The sequence below is a fragment of the Topomyia yanbarensis genome, chromosome 3 (genome assembly GCF_030247195.1).
Source record: "Topomyia yanbarensis strain Yona2022 chromosome 3, ASM3024719v1, whole genome shotgun sequence".
NCBI classification, from domain to species: Eukaryota; Metazoa; Arthropoda; class Insecta; order Diptera; family Culicidae; genus Topomyia; species Topomyia yanbarensis.
This window is the reverse complement of record NC_080672.1, coordinates 5690164-5704698: the sequence shown is the minus strand read 5'-3', so window position 1 is coordinate 5704698 and position 14535 is coordinate 5690164. Positions and strand designations below refer to the sequence as shown.

General features: G+C 43.6%; 5 protein-coding genes across 7 annotated transcripts in view; all 5 read right to left on the bottom strand.

Annotated features, from left to right (window-relative positions):
- LOC131693231 (uncharacterized) overlaps positions 1–14535 on the bottom strand; it is a 93797-nt gene that overhangs the window by 67000 nt on the left and 12262 nt on the right. The gene's annotated exons all lie outside the window — the stretch shown is intronic.
- Positions 1505–3304, bottom strand: LOC131693286 (uncharacterized). Its single transcript, XM_058980995.1, has one exon. It carries the CDS (start codon positions 3302–3304, stop codon positions 1505–1507), a length of 1800 nt encoding a protein of 599 aa, XP_058836978.1.
- LOC131693277 (uncharacterized) lies at positions 8417–9173 on the bottom strand. Its single transcript, XM_058980986.1, has 2 exons — positions 8675–9173; positions 8417–8562 (listed from the first exon to the last, which is right to left on the bottom strand). The coding sequence occupies exons 1-2, from the start codon at positions 9171–9173 to the stop codon at positions 8417–8419; spliced, it is 645 nt and encodes a 214-aa protein (XP_058836969.1).
- On the bottom strand, positions 9279–11111 carry LOC131693270 (uncharacterized). Its single transcript, XM_058980980.1, has one exon. It carries the CDS (start codon positions 11109–11111, stop codon positions 9279–9281), a length of 1833 nt encoding a protein of 610 aa, XP_058836963.1.
- On the bottom strand, positions 11151–14015 carry LOC131693266 (uncharacterized). The gene has a single exon (XM_058980966.1). It carries the CDS (start codon positions 14013–14015, stop codon positions 11151–11153), a length of 2865 nt encoding a protein of 954 aa, XP_058836949.1.

Below are 14535 nucleotides of genomic sequence, written 5' to 3'. Positions count from 1 at the left end.
TTCGCTCTTTGTGGCACATTGTGTGAGCAAATAACAAGCCTACCATTGTGTTAAAAAAATAATAAAAATATATTTCAACTTGATTAATAAACATTTTCTTAGCAAAAAAGCGGTCGGATTTACCCCACCGCGTCATTTTTCATTACGATGCAATTGAAAAAAATGAATAAAAAATGAATAAAATTCATTGATGAACTTAGTAGGACTTTAATCAAAGAATCTAAATCCACTTTTTTATGCAGTCACTTTAACAATCAGAAATATCCTGTAGTCAATTATGTATGCACAAAAATCAATTCCAAAGTTGTAAAAACACACTTATTGTCGTTTGAGCATCTCAATGTAGACTAATTTATTTATTTATGTATCATCGGGCATTATAGTCTAAATGATTCGAGTGGGAAAAAGTCCGTTTGAGTTGGCTTCCTCCTACCAGGCGCCACCCTCAAATGGACGTAAAAACCACTATCTTTTCGTAAGGTTAAAGTACAAAGTCAAGTAAAATTACATGTCAGGTTTCTTATTACTAATACACATAATAATCACAGTAAACGCAATCTTCTTAAATTGCTTGCAAATATTTTCGAGGAGTCACCAAACTCAAAAGCAGCGTCAGCACGAGAAAAGGTTCGAATCATTGAAGACAGTGGCTCATGGAATCCAAAAGACGTCCGATGGAACCTCGGCAATAATAATGATGTATCTCGTGTTCTCCTTGCTACTCGGAAATCTAAGCGGGACAGCAATTCAGGCGCATCGCATTCTCCATTTAAGATTTTCACCAAGGTAGTAGCTTGCTGGATACTACGACGACATTCTAAAGTCTCCAAATTGAGCAGCTGGCAACGGTCACGGTACGGTGGTAAATTTTGCGGGTCCCGCCAAGGCAAGTTCCTAAGAGCTAAGCGTATAAACCTTTTCTGGACTCTTTCCAATTTTAAACACCAAGTTAGATTATGCGGATTCCAAACCGGTGAGACGAACTCGAGGATTGGTCTAACCAATGCGCAGTATAGGGATTTTAGACAGTAAGGATCCGTAAAATCCCGTGAAATCTTCGAAATAAATCCCAACTGCCGATTTGCTTTCGCAATTATGTTGGTCATGTGAGAATTGAAGGACAGTTTGTGGTCAAGAATTACACCCAGGTCACAGACTTCTTTGACTCTTTGTAGCGCAACCCCGTCGATACTGTAATCGAAGATTAACGGATCGTTCTTCCTATGGAACGTCATCACGGAGCATTTGGCAATATTTACGGTAAGCTGATTCATTCGACACCACTTCACAAAGCGATCCAAAAGTGCTTGCAGCTGGCGGCAGTCCTCAACTGACTGGATGACTAAGTACAGCTTAAGGTCGTCAGCAAATATGAGCTTGCACCCGGAACCTAACACTACTGCTACATCCTTAAAAAACAGTGAGAAAAGTAGTGGGCCCAGATTGCTGCCTTGCGGTACACCTGATCTATTGGTAAACGGAGCCGATATAGAAGAGTCCAATTTCACACAAAGCGTTCTGTGCGTAAGGTAGGAGCGTAACCACGATGTAAGCTTGTCGGACGCTTGTACAACTTCTTGAGAAGAATTTCATGGTCGATTCGGTCAAAAGCTGCTTTCAAATCTGTGTATATAGTGTCCACTTGTGTTTTCTTCTCCATGCAATTGATGCAAGTTGACGTAAATTCGAGCAGGTTTGTTAAAACGGATCGCCCGGGCATGAAGCCATGTTGGTCTGGGGAGATGAAACTTCCTGTACGGCTGAGGATGAATTGATTGACAACAATTTCAAACAACTTAGATCCAGCTGAAAGATTCGTTATTCCGCGGAACTGCTTGATATTTCGCTTATCTCCGGCTTTGAACACTGGGAACATGTAGGATTGCTTCCAAACTTCGGGGAACTTAGCCTGGTCAAATGATTGGTTGAAGATGCGAGACAAAGGTTCAGCCAAAGCGACGGCACAGCGACAGTAAACTGCAGCTGGAATCCCATCTGGTCCAGGGGAGAAAAAGCTTTTTAGCTTTCTTGCAGCTGCTATTACCATGTCGGGTGAAACCAAAAAGGTACTTAAATCAGCGATATCTTGCGGAACAGTTCCTAATGCGATTTCGGTTTCCTGATCAGACGCTGAACAGGGAGCAAAGACGGAGGCGAAATGATTGGCAAACAATTCACAGGCTGTTGCAGTGGACGACGCTGCCTTTCCATCGAGGTACACATTGGAAGGAACGCTGTGATTTTTCCGTTTAGAATTCACAAAGTTCCAAAATCCTTTGGGATTACTTCGTAAGCCTACTTGAACTCGTTGTACATACGATCTATACAGAACAGCGTTGAGATTCCGGTATGCTTCACTGGCAACGTGAAAATCGTGACTTGTAGCCGGCGATCGTTTGCGACGAAGTTTGCGTTGGCATGCATTTCGTTTTCGGCGAAGGGATCGCAGCGTCGATGTACTCCACGCCGGGGAAACAGGCTGTCGTTTTACCGGGAGATTATTCTGCAACCAGTCCTGAATTACTCGGCAGAAGTTCATAGTCATTGCATCTGCATCGCTGTTTCCTAGATGCATTGACCAATCCAGATGGAGCAAATAATCACACAGCTCGGAAAAATCAATCCTGCGATAATTCAGCTGTTGGCTAGTTGGAACAACTACTGGCATAGCCGGACAACTAGGCGATTGCATCGTGACAACTAGCGGAGGGTGGTGCGTGTCGACGGGTAGAAGGGGGGATACTGACTTCTCGACCGAAATGTTGTGGTGCATCGAGCAGAAAACTAAGTCAAGGACCCGTCCGATTTGATTGGCGTGTACATTAAACTGGTTAAGATTTAAAAAATCCATTCCCTCAATTAAGGCGGAACTTGTTGGCGGTAACTGGGCAGCATTTTTAACTTGGATTACGTTGTCTTGCGATAACCAACTCAAGCGTGGTTGATTGTAATCTCCGCAAACCAAGACAGTGTCCTCAATTGATCCCTTGTCACAAAGCTCACGCACTGATGCAATGTGTGACTCAATCATACAGACATCTCTACTGTTGTCTGGAGGAATATATATTGCGCAAAGAAAAAGCTTACGTCCATTGATGAATGCCGATACGCAGACTTGTTCCAAATTAGTCCCGTGGGTAATGTTCACACGTGAACTAGAATGTTGCTGAGCAACAGCGATCAGAACACCTCCGAAGGTGGATTTCGTACTGTTGGTTTTGTTCCTATCGCAGCGGAATACATTATAGGAACTGCCGAAAAGTTGAAGAGACTCGATCCGATCATCAAGACCAGTTTCTGTCATAATAATGACATCGAAATTGCAATCGCGTACAGCAAGAAAGGCAGCATCAATTTTGGTTCATAACCCACGTACGTTCTGGTAATAAAGCCAGATACCGTTGAGGTGATCATGTGAAACAGTGGGAGATTGTGTCTGCAAATGGGTAAACTCTTTCAACGTGTGTGTAGCATCAGACCTAGCTTCGGGAAGACATATACGCTCTATATTTTTACCTGACGAACCAGGGTTGGCACTAGTTTCCAAATGATTTCCCGAGCTTGTAGTTTGAGGCCCAGGTAGGTTGGCGTGCGTGAACTGCAACGGCTGCAATTGCGAGGTTTCTCTCAATGTGATTGCAGTATCAATCCTAGCTTCGTGAAGACATATACTCTCGAATTTTTTACCTGGCCAACCAGGGTAGGCACTGGTTTCCTTTCCGGACAGCTCCATTATTACAGGTAATTGCTACGAGTAATCATTCCTCGATCTAGCCAGCTTTAGGCGCCTTGAATAAAGCGGGCAATCCAAACTCCACGCAGCGTGATTCTCGCTCATTTTCTCGGTGGCAGACTGTGCTGCTGCATTCATTCCAACACAGTTCACACACTTCGCGTTAGCGGCTTCGCAGTCTTTGGCTTTGTGGCCTTCCGCACATTTTGGGCAACATACTGGCTTGGAGCAGGCCTGTGCTTTGTGGCCATATTCAGAGCAATTGTAGCATCGGAAAACATCGACGTCTTCGAAGATTCGGCAGCGGTCCCAGCCAATGTTGACACGTTGAAGTTTTAGCAAGCAGTTGTAGGTGTTGGCATCAGTTTCCAATGTTATTACAAAGGGATTGTTCTTCACATGCTCTCGTTTCTGTGATTTCACGATCTTAAGCTCACAGGATTCCGGCAGACTGTTCTGTGCTTTTAGTTTTCCAATAATTTCATCCTGGGAAAACTCTTCCGAGATTCCAGTCACTTTGATTCTCGATGTCATATTTCTCGGAGAGCAACTCTTTGGAAGTAGACACTAGTTTTAGAGCGAGTTCGCTAGAATCACATCTAACGGCCACCGCGCCATTATCTTTAAATCTCACATCTTTGACAGAGAATGTAGTCGGATCAAGGTTAATTCGGATGTCTTTTTTAGTTATTTCAGCTACTTGAGAAGTTTTAGGCTTGAAAATCACCGTTTGTTCAATCTTTCGCACAGTTTTTGACTTCGGTACTGGCGTTTTATTTTCATACTCAGTAAAAGCTGGCGAAAGATTTTCATTCTGCACAACGTCGTGCTCGTTATCACGGATGATTCTGCGACACTTTCCAGACCTTAAAAGACCACCTTCCTCAATTGTGGGAAAATCGCATGAGCTATTTTTCAGTGCTGGTCGCTCTATCGTACCTGTCCGTTTTGCCTTCGAGCGTGACAGAGCTTCTGTGCCACGTACTGCGCTTGCGTATGTACTGGTTGTATTGGGACGAGCAATTGAGTCGACTTCGAACGAATTATGAGCTGCAGCAACTTCATTTCTTATCACTTCCTTTAGTGCAGACATCATTCGGGGGAGCATGGATTTTTCAGCCTCGCAAATACCAGCTATAATGCCCTTTTGTTATAATGTTGAAAAAGTGCAATTACAAAACAAAATGTTTTTATTTTGTTAACGCAAGACTAAGAATAGAAGTAACTGTAATTGCATTATTAAGAAGTTATTAGTAAAAAAGCTTTTTGCAACGAAATTATATATGCTTCTAAATTTCTTAGTATTTGCCGATCATGAAAATAATTTTCTTATACAATATCAATACTTAATGTTATTTCGAAGCAAAATGCTTATAAGAAAAATTTTCCGAAATATTATGTTTTCCTTCAACAAAAATATCTAGTAGTAAAAATACGTCCTTTTAATAAGTTACTCACAAATACAAAATGCAAAAAACATAACACGTTTTAAATTGAATTGCAAATAAAAAAGTTTTAAATATATTTACATTGTGGAGAAAATAACAATAAAAGATTTTATAACAGAAACTTGAAACATATTTCAAAATTTCTTTTAATTTTTAATTTAATTCTTTTTTTCAGATATATTTTAGTTATAGAATGTATTTCAAAATGTTATTTTCAATTCAAAATGCTCATGAAAAATTTCCTTTAAAATGCAAATGTTTTCAAGTTATTTTAGATTTTCTTTCGATATGAAATGTTACTTCGTGAAAGTACGACCTTTTATAAGTTATTCACGTTTGTCCATCAAAACCAATATGTTTTTCAAAATAATCATGAAATTTCCCGTTAATACTCAGTTCCCAGATCAAGAATGATTTGTGTACGACTGTCTCGATATCCTTACTTCAACAAAAATACAGAACTGTAACGTGACAGATTCTGGATGTAACGTGACAGATCATTGTGAATACTCCATAAAATAGAAAAAAAAAATTTCTTCAGGATAACTATATTTCAAAATATTTTTTGCTTTCCAAGCTTCAACTTAAAATTGTGTTCACGCAAATTTGGGGGCCAACGGAACAGACCTTTGCAATTTAGTCGAGCAACCTCCAAACTCACTGCGAAAATTGTGTAACGTGAAGGACGTATTAAAATGACAATAACATTAAACCCGTTTAGTGACCTTAATAATGCGCAATTGTGATAGAGTCTTATTTTATCGTTTTTGCAAACTTATCGTATGAAATATGCGTAAACTTGTAAAGTGACAGACAGAAGCCTTGACCATATACGATCTGATACGCGATTGCGAAAAACCGTTTGAGAGGAAAGTGTATGCAGTCGGTCGACCTTTCAGGAAAACATAAGTTTTCGCAAATCGGTTGACAGATTTCTACGTTATAATTCATATCCAATTTTGAAGTAATTTGGTCCAGCTCTTTACTTTCTGTTGTATATTTACTACAAAGTTTTATGTATCAAAGAGAACTTTTCATTTAAGAATTCAAAATTTAGTGAAAATTAAATAGGAATAACTTGAGCCAAAATAGGAATTCATTTCTATTGCAAAAAAATTATTAGAAATGCGTGGTCCGAGGGTTTGGGTAATTTGGACTTTTCGTGTACTTTTGTGCTGAACCGTTACTCATTTTTAGTTGATTTGCCACCGCCCCGTTTGGTTATAAGAGGCATTGGGGGTAGATGGGCCCATTGATAGGTATTGGGGCTGTGGCGGTGATCACGATACCGTTGGAAATCTGTGATGACATCATCACAGTCCCTCGATGGCGAAGTGGTTAACGCACCCAACTAGAGACTGGGAGATCGCAGGTTTGATTCCTGCTTGAGGTTGTCTTCTCTCGGTGCGCCAACTAAAAGGTAAATTTCTTGATGGTGAGAGTGAAATATTTTCATTCATAAAAACCTGTTTTAATCCACCTAGTGGTGCAATTCTGCCGTTCTCACTTGTCCAAACTACGATTCCATGGCTGGTTATGTTCAATATAATGGTGGAAATGTATATTGAATATTCACATGCATACAATGGACCGACAGCCACGAACTTGAGTTGCTATGTGTCGACAATGAAACACTGGAAACCAGAGGCGGACCCAGGAGGAGGATCCGGGAGATCCGAACTCCGCCGAAAATTTTTAGTTTCTTTCAATTTTTAACTAGTTTCAATTTTCAAGTAGTTTCAAACTCAAAATCATTTCAAACCATTTTTTCGCTGATTTTAAATAAACACAGTTATTGCATATTACGTAATGTGTTCATTTGAAAACTGAAATTTAAAAACCAATAGGAAATTTCATTCTGGATCCGCCCCAGCATGAAACAAAAATATGTAATATTTTATTAGCTTAATCAGCATTAACTCAATGTCGTCTTTCGACTAACTTATTTTATCAAGCGGGGGGGGGGGGGGGGGGTGAAGGAGATGAATAACTAAAAACCAAACCCCTCAGCATATCTTGGTATGCCTACTGGGTGAAGATGATTGAGATGAGAGAGGGGTGGGTCTGAAGAGTGTGAATGAGGTGGTCGTTTGAGGGGGATCTGTTGGGAAGCTTTGATGTGGGGAAGAACTTGAGGGTGTGTAGGGAAAGTTGTCGTATAATGTGGGGATATGTGGGCATCCTCTCACCGCATACCCCTAGCTACGCCCCTATATTAGTAAAAAAATTAAGCTGGGATTAAGTTGGTCATGTTTAGAGTGATTGCATAACTTTTCTATATGAAAAAGGCAAAAATGTGCATAATCAAAGTCAAAAGTTCACAATCATCAATTTTTGTCAATTTTTATTTTATTTTATATCAATTCTCGACGTTTCATGCATATTAAAGATATTTGGCATCAAAAATACAATTTTGATTTTGAAATTTTCCTTTACTTCCCCTTTGAGCCTTTTCAGTTCCTGCTTATAGGGAATCAAGAACCGTCGTAGGTGACCAATTTGGTCAAAGCGACTGATCGAGCCGTGGATGCTGCAGACGCCGGTATCACAGGCGTTTCTTCCGTCCTTCCTAACGGCACCAGAAATCACTGAAGGAATCACTCACGCCGGTATCTTGTTGCATGCACCTTGCACCTTGGTAGCCGAACGCATGGATATTCGTCGATCAGTATAGCTGCGGCTAATTGAATGCACTAGTTCGTTCACTTAAATCTTTTGCTTGCCCGATTTGGCAACAAACTCGCGGTTAATGCAAACTAATTAAAAATCTTCCAGACTAATTGAAACACAGCACATGTTCTGGGAAAGCTTGTGTATTGAAATCTTGAACGTATGATAGAATGACACAGTGTTTGGATGTGATCGCTTTGGGTGTCTATTTGCTACTACTCTGATCGGTACAGATTGGATTAGTTAGGTAGTTTGGTACATTTTCTTCTCTCTTTCGCTATCCTTCACTATCTCCCTTATCATACATATAGGGTGAGTTTAGTGGTTGAAATTACGTGTCCGAAATTTAAGTGTTATACTAGGTATTGTTTTAAAATTTAGTTATAGCAGGTTTAAATTTAGATATATGTTTAGATATTTGATTATGCTAGGTTAGACTTATGATTAGTGTTAACTATTTACAATAAAGAACAAAATATATATACACATTTTCACACTCATTATCAGCGTACTGATCATTCCGGCCTCCTTGAAGCAGCGGCACTGTTTCAACTCCTCAATGCCCTTATTTCATCTCGTGATCCGTGAGCATCGCCTTGATGAACACGATGTTTCCGTAGCAGGACCTTGTATCTATCGCAGAATCAAACTCAGGTGTTTGCATTTGATTCACAGCTTTCGAACGACGATCGAAGATCCGGCGTTTGCTATCTGTAAACAAGAGAAGACCCGGTAGAACGAACAGGGAACGGTGAATGGATTGGAATGATAATCACCTGATCGCCTTCCAGATGCGCATCGAGTTAGTTTCGGACTACTCTACCGGTCTTTGTAGTCTCTGCATCGCTCGGTGTTTCTACGATGATTGGATCCGAAGGCGTAGGTAATGGTAGCAGAGCAATCTTCGCGACTGGTCTCACGACGTTGTCAGCTACTGCAGTTCTTATGGTGACGATGCGGACGACCCCGTCCTTGGCTGGATGAAGCTGAATGATCCTACCAAGAGGCCATTTCGCTGGTGGAAGGTTATCGTCCTTGATGACTACGATTCGCCCTACTTCTATTTGAACTGCAGGCTTGCAACCCTTTGTGGCTCGAGACTGAAGCTGTGCAAGATATTCTGGATACCAGCGAGCCCATATACGGTGGAATAGCTTCTGGGTACGTTGCCAATGATCCAGACGGTTATCTGAAGTTGTAGCCAGGCTCATTTCTGGTATAGCTTGTAAGTTGGAGCCAACTAGGAAATGCCCTGGTGTTAAAGCTTCGAGGTCAATGGGAGCAGTTGGGATCGGGGTCAACGGTCTTGAGTTGAGACACATTTCGATTTGTGCCAGAAGGGTTAGCATATCTTCCTGGCTAATGCTAACATGGCCGATCTCGCGTAACAGATGATGCTTGGCGGACTTTACCGCAGCCTCCCAAAGTCATCCGAAGTGTGGGGCACGAGGCGGTATAAATTTCCACTGGATCTCGTTTTCACCACACCAATTCAGGATTTGGATTCTGTCACCATCAATTGACTTCAACATTTCGTAGATGCGGTGGAGTTTGTTGGCTGCTCCCTTGAATGCGGTGCCATTATCGGAGTGAAGCTCACAGATACGACCGCGACGAGCAACGAATCGACGAAGGGCTGCTATGAAAGCCGGGGTCGACAGATCGGAGACCAACTCGATATGGACGGCTTTAGTGACAAAACAGACAAAGATAGCAATGTACGCTTTGGTTGGAGATCGATTACGTACTGGTGACTTCAGGAACACTGGACCACAATAGTCAACGCCACTAATTGAGAATGGGCGTGCTGGCGTTACTCTTGATGTGGGCAAATCAGCTGTTGCTTGTTGGACGAGAATTGGCTTCTGTCTGAAACATTTGATACACCGATGATATGTGCGACGAACCAGGTTTCTAGCGCCAACGACCCAGTATTTTTGTCGAATTGTTGAAAGCATCAATTGCGGACCAGCATGGAGAAGAATCTTGTGGTGATGGTTGGCTATCAGTTCGGCCAGTGGGTGCTTGGCGGAAATGACGATCGGATGCTTAATGCTCTCTGGAACCTCGGCATTCGATAGGCGTCCTCCGACGCGAATTATACCGTCTTTGCATATGTAGGGTTTCAACCATCTTAGTGGGGATGACTTCAGGATTTCATTGTGGCTAGATGGTACGTTTAGACCGGCTAACTCCTCCGAGTAAAGCTGGGCTTGGGCTAAGCGTGCTAGTGCATGGTCTGCTGCTGTTAACTCAGCTGTGGTGAGAACGCTGGATGGTTCACCGGTGGATTGTTGGGTCGTGGCTCTCAGTGAACGGATGTACTTCAGACAATATGCTACCACCCGACGCAGCTTTGTGTACGAGGAGAATCGGGTAAACAGGTGATCAGCAAAGGTGGCCGTGGATGTAGCTAATGAAACTAGAGCGACCTTCCGAGCTTCTTCTATGACGGCGGATGCTTCATCTTCTGGAACAACTGAGTGTGGTCGATGACATGGAGCAAGAGCTAGCCAAACTGGGCCGTTCCACCATCTTGATCTTGCTAGAAGTTCTGCTGGCGGTAGACCGCGGGATAATTCATCTGCGGGGTTCTCTGCACCCGGCACATGTTGCCAGATACATCCTTCTGTAGAGGTTTGTATGGTGGAGACGCGGTTGGCTACGAACGTCTTCCAACGATTCGGTGATGATTTAAGCCATTGAAGAACGGTAGTCGAGTCGGACCAGAAGAAAACCTTGGAGGGGATTTTGATGGCATGGTTCACCTTGTGATACAACTTGGTGGCCAATACAGCTGCACATAACTCAAGTCTAGCGATGGAATGCTTTGTAGCAATTGGAGCCACTTTCGACTTTGATGTCAGTAACTGGACTTTGACATCGTCCGCTTTCTCGGAACGAACAAAGCAACAAGCACCATATGCGGATTCCGATGCGTCGCAGAAAAAGTGAAGCTCGACACTGGAAGCGGCTGGTAGTGCAACAAACCGTGGAATTCGGAGTTGATCGAGGGCGTAAAGTGTAGCATGAAATTGCTTCCAATCGTCTTGAAGTTTCTGTGGGAGCGGCTTGTCCCATTCATAGGGTTTCTGGTCGTTGGACTTCAACTTCCACAGTCTCTGCATGAACATTTTAGCGGCCGCGATAACTGGACTAACGAGGCCTAGTGGGTCGAAAATTTTGGCGATGTATGATATCACCTTACGTTTGGTGAGAATCGTCGCCGGAAGTGGTAATTGGACATTGAATCTAAGCATATCGGTCTTTGTGTCCCAGACAAGTCCGAGCGTTGACACCTACTGGTCGTCTTGTAGATCATGTAGTGTTTTAATAGCTAAGTCCTCCTGGGGAACACCATCTAGAGCCTCCGGGATGTTTGACGCCCATTTTTTGATTGGAAGGCCGGCCGAATCTAACATCGCTGATATCTGACGGCGTTTTTGTATGGCAGCTTGTACATCATCTGCACCAGACAGTAGATCATCGACGTAGAAATCTTCGATGATTGCCTCGGCTGCTACTGGATACAAATCTCCTTCCTCCTGTGCCAGCTTCTGCAGCGTCCGTGTTGCGAGGTATGGAGCTGAAGCTGTTCCGTATGTGATGGTGCGCAGTTCGTAGGTTTCGAGTGGATCCGTTGGATTGACACGCCATAGGATGCGTTGAAGACTCTGATCAGCGGGATGCACTTCAATCTGGCGGTACATCTTTTCGATGTCTGCAACAATGGCCACAGAACGAGTGCGGAAACGTATCACGATCGAGAGGAGGTCCTGTTGCACCACTGGACCAACGAGAAGCGAATCGTTGAGCGAAAACCCGGAGGTAGTTTTGCAAGAGGCATCAAACACCACGCGAATCTTGGTGGTAGTGCTTGCCTCCTTAAAAACCGGGTGATGCGGCAGATAACAATGTGGCTTTCCATCATCGACAGGATCGATTCTTTGCATATGGTGTAGACTTGCATATTCTTCAAGGAACTTGTGGTATGCGGCTTTAACGGTGGCATCTTTCTCTAGGCGTCTTTCGAGGCTGTAGAATCGACGAGTTGCGATCGCGCGCGAATCGCCGAGGGTGACTTGCGGATCTTCGGACCGAGGAAGGCGTACGACGAACCTCCCAGAATGATTTCGAGTGGTGGTGCTAGCAAACATTTCTTCACATCTTCTTTCTTCAGCGGAATACATTGAACTATGATCGACGGCTTCCAGTTCCCAAAATCGTTGCAGGGATGTTTCAAGAGAACGATCAACGGTAGAGATATAACAAGCCGGCGAAGCGTGGGCAGAAGAGGTGCACACCTTTCCTGAAACTGTCCACCCGAAAAGAGTATCAACTAGCAGTGGTAGACCGTCACCGATGGATATGCGATTTCCAGTATGAATTTCGTGGTAGCACTCGCCACCGATGATGATGTCGATCGTTCCTGGCACATTGAAGTGCGGATCTGCAAAAGAGACGTTTGGCATTTTCCACGAAGAAGCGTCGATGGGTATTGTTGGCAGATTGGCAGTGGGTTTCTTCATGACGAGGAATTCGAGTGTGGTAGAAAATGCGCTTGTTCTCGATTTGATAGTGGCCGTTATTTGGCGCTTGATTTGTTTGAGAGCATCTCCTATTCCGGCTACTGCGATGTCCACTGGGCTTGGACGAATGGCAAGAGCGTTTGCGAGTTTCTTGGTGATGAAATTGGACATCGAGGCGGAATCAAGAAGTGCTCTGACTGGAGTTTCTCGACCATGCTTGTCAACGACTTGAAGTGCAACCGTTTCCAGTAAGACCGTGCTATGGTTCGATTGGATGGAGAGACTTACTTCAGGTGGATGCGCTGATCCAAAGGTCCCCACGTTCGCTGACGTGGATGGATTAGGTTGCAGTTCAGAAATGGCTGTTGTGACGGCTGGAGTCGAAGACATCTTAGAGGGTGCAGCTTGATCGTGCAATAACGTGTGGTGTCTAGAATGACAGGTTCTACAAGAAAACTTTGACTTGCAGATTCGTGCTTGATGGTTTGATCGAAAACAGTTCCAACACAAGCTTTGCTGGCTAACTAACTCTCGGCGCTGAGGAACAGATAGCTTGGTGAACTTCGGGCATTGATGTAGCAGGTGCTTATCGGGGCATGCAGGACATTGCGGAGCATTCATTTTGTTTTCTGAAGTTGCTGCGTTAACGACGGACTTCACTGTGAAGGGTTTCTTTTGGATAGGGCCGGCCATCTTGGCGTTAGTCGTTTGGGAACGGTGTTGCAGATCACTGGATACTGACTTGAGCATACGAACGTGTTGGATCAGGAATTCGATGAGTTCTTCGTAGCTAACGTCATCCTTCTGGCGAGTCTCGTGCTCCCAGGCTCGAACAGTAGTAGAATCCAACTTGCTGGTCAAAATGTAGATAAGCGGTGTATCCCAATTTGTGACAGGTTCTCCTAACTTTCCCAAAGCCTTAACGTGGCGTTGATAGTCGTCAACCAACGCATTAAGCTCCTGTGCTGACTCACGCTTCATTGGTGGTAACTCGAACAAACCTCGGAATAGTTCCTTCTTCAAAAACCGTTTGTTGTCGTATCTCTTCATCAGCGCATCCCACGTCGACGCATAGTTATCCGATTGTACATCGACGGTCTCAAATGGCTTCTTTGCCTCTCCTTCCAGTGCTTGCAACAAATACTGCAACTTGTTGACCGTTGGGATATCGTCGTTGCAGTGTATCATGGACAGAAAGTTATCCCGAAATGAAATCCATCGTGATTCGTCTCCATTGAACTTTGGCAAATCTATTTTCGGCAACCGATGGTGAAAACTGACAGATGTTGGATTGTGAGTGAAGTTGGTCGTCATCGTCGAACTTAGAATCGTTTGATTGTTGTCTATCTTGGATAGCAGGAACCCTTTCAAAACACAAAAGCGATTTTCGAAATCAGCGCGAACCTGGATGTGCTGCTCAAACATGTCTGGCTTGTCCAACATCTCGATCTCCGCTTGCGCCTCCAGAAACTCCTTGTTAATTCTATCCAACGTGTCGAGTCTCACATGGATTTGACTGGAGTCCCGCTCATGGTCGTATTCCGCTTTAAACTTTTCTACCACATCTCGAACGGCACACACTCGTTTCCGAATCAGGAGATTCTCGATCATTTTCTTCTCCGCCTTGCTAGACATTTTTACTCACCACTCGAATCACTCGCGATTATAACGGAGACGACACGTGATATTCGATAACGCTTTATCCTTCCCGACGCGACACGTGCCGCTCTACGCGTACCGAACGACGAGAACAACACAGAAATCGTTCGATTAATCCTTCCCGTCGCGCTGTGTTATTCCAACGCGAACCGAAACGACCGAAAGAAAACACGTATAATATCGATTCGTTTTGCTCCCTCCCGTCACGTCGTGTCTCTTTTACGATTCGCGAATCCGCTAAAATCGCCACCCCGCAATCGCCAAAGTGTGTTGCAAATTGCGAAAAAGTTTATTTATTTCACCACCTATCAGTGTACCAATATTTCGTGCGCCACTGTAGATGCACGCGCCAAGTGCAATTGGTAAAGTTCTACGTATAAGGTCAACGATCAAACGCTTATAATATTTGCGAAATGACCACAAATTTCACCATTCTGGTTGCACACTGTGATTATTGCGATCAAAGCGCTTCTTATCATGCGATTTTGTTAATGTG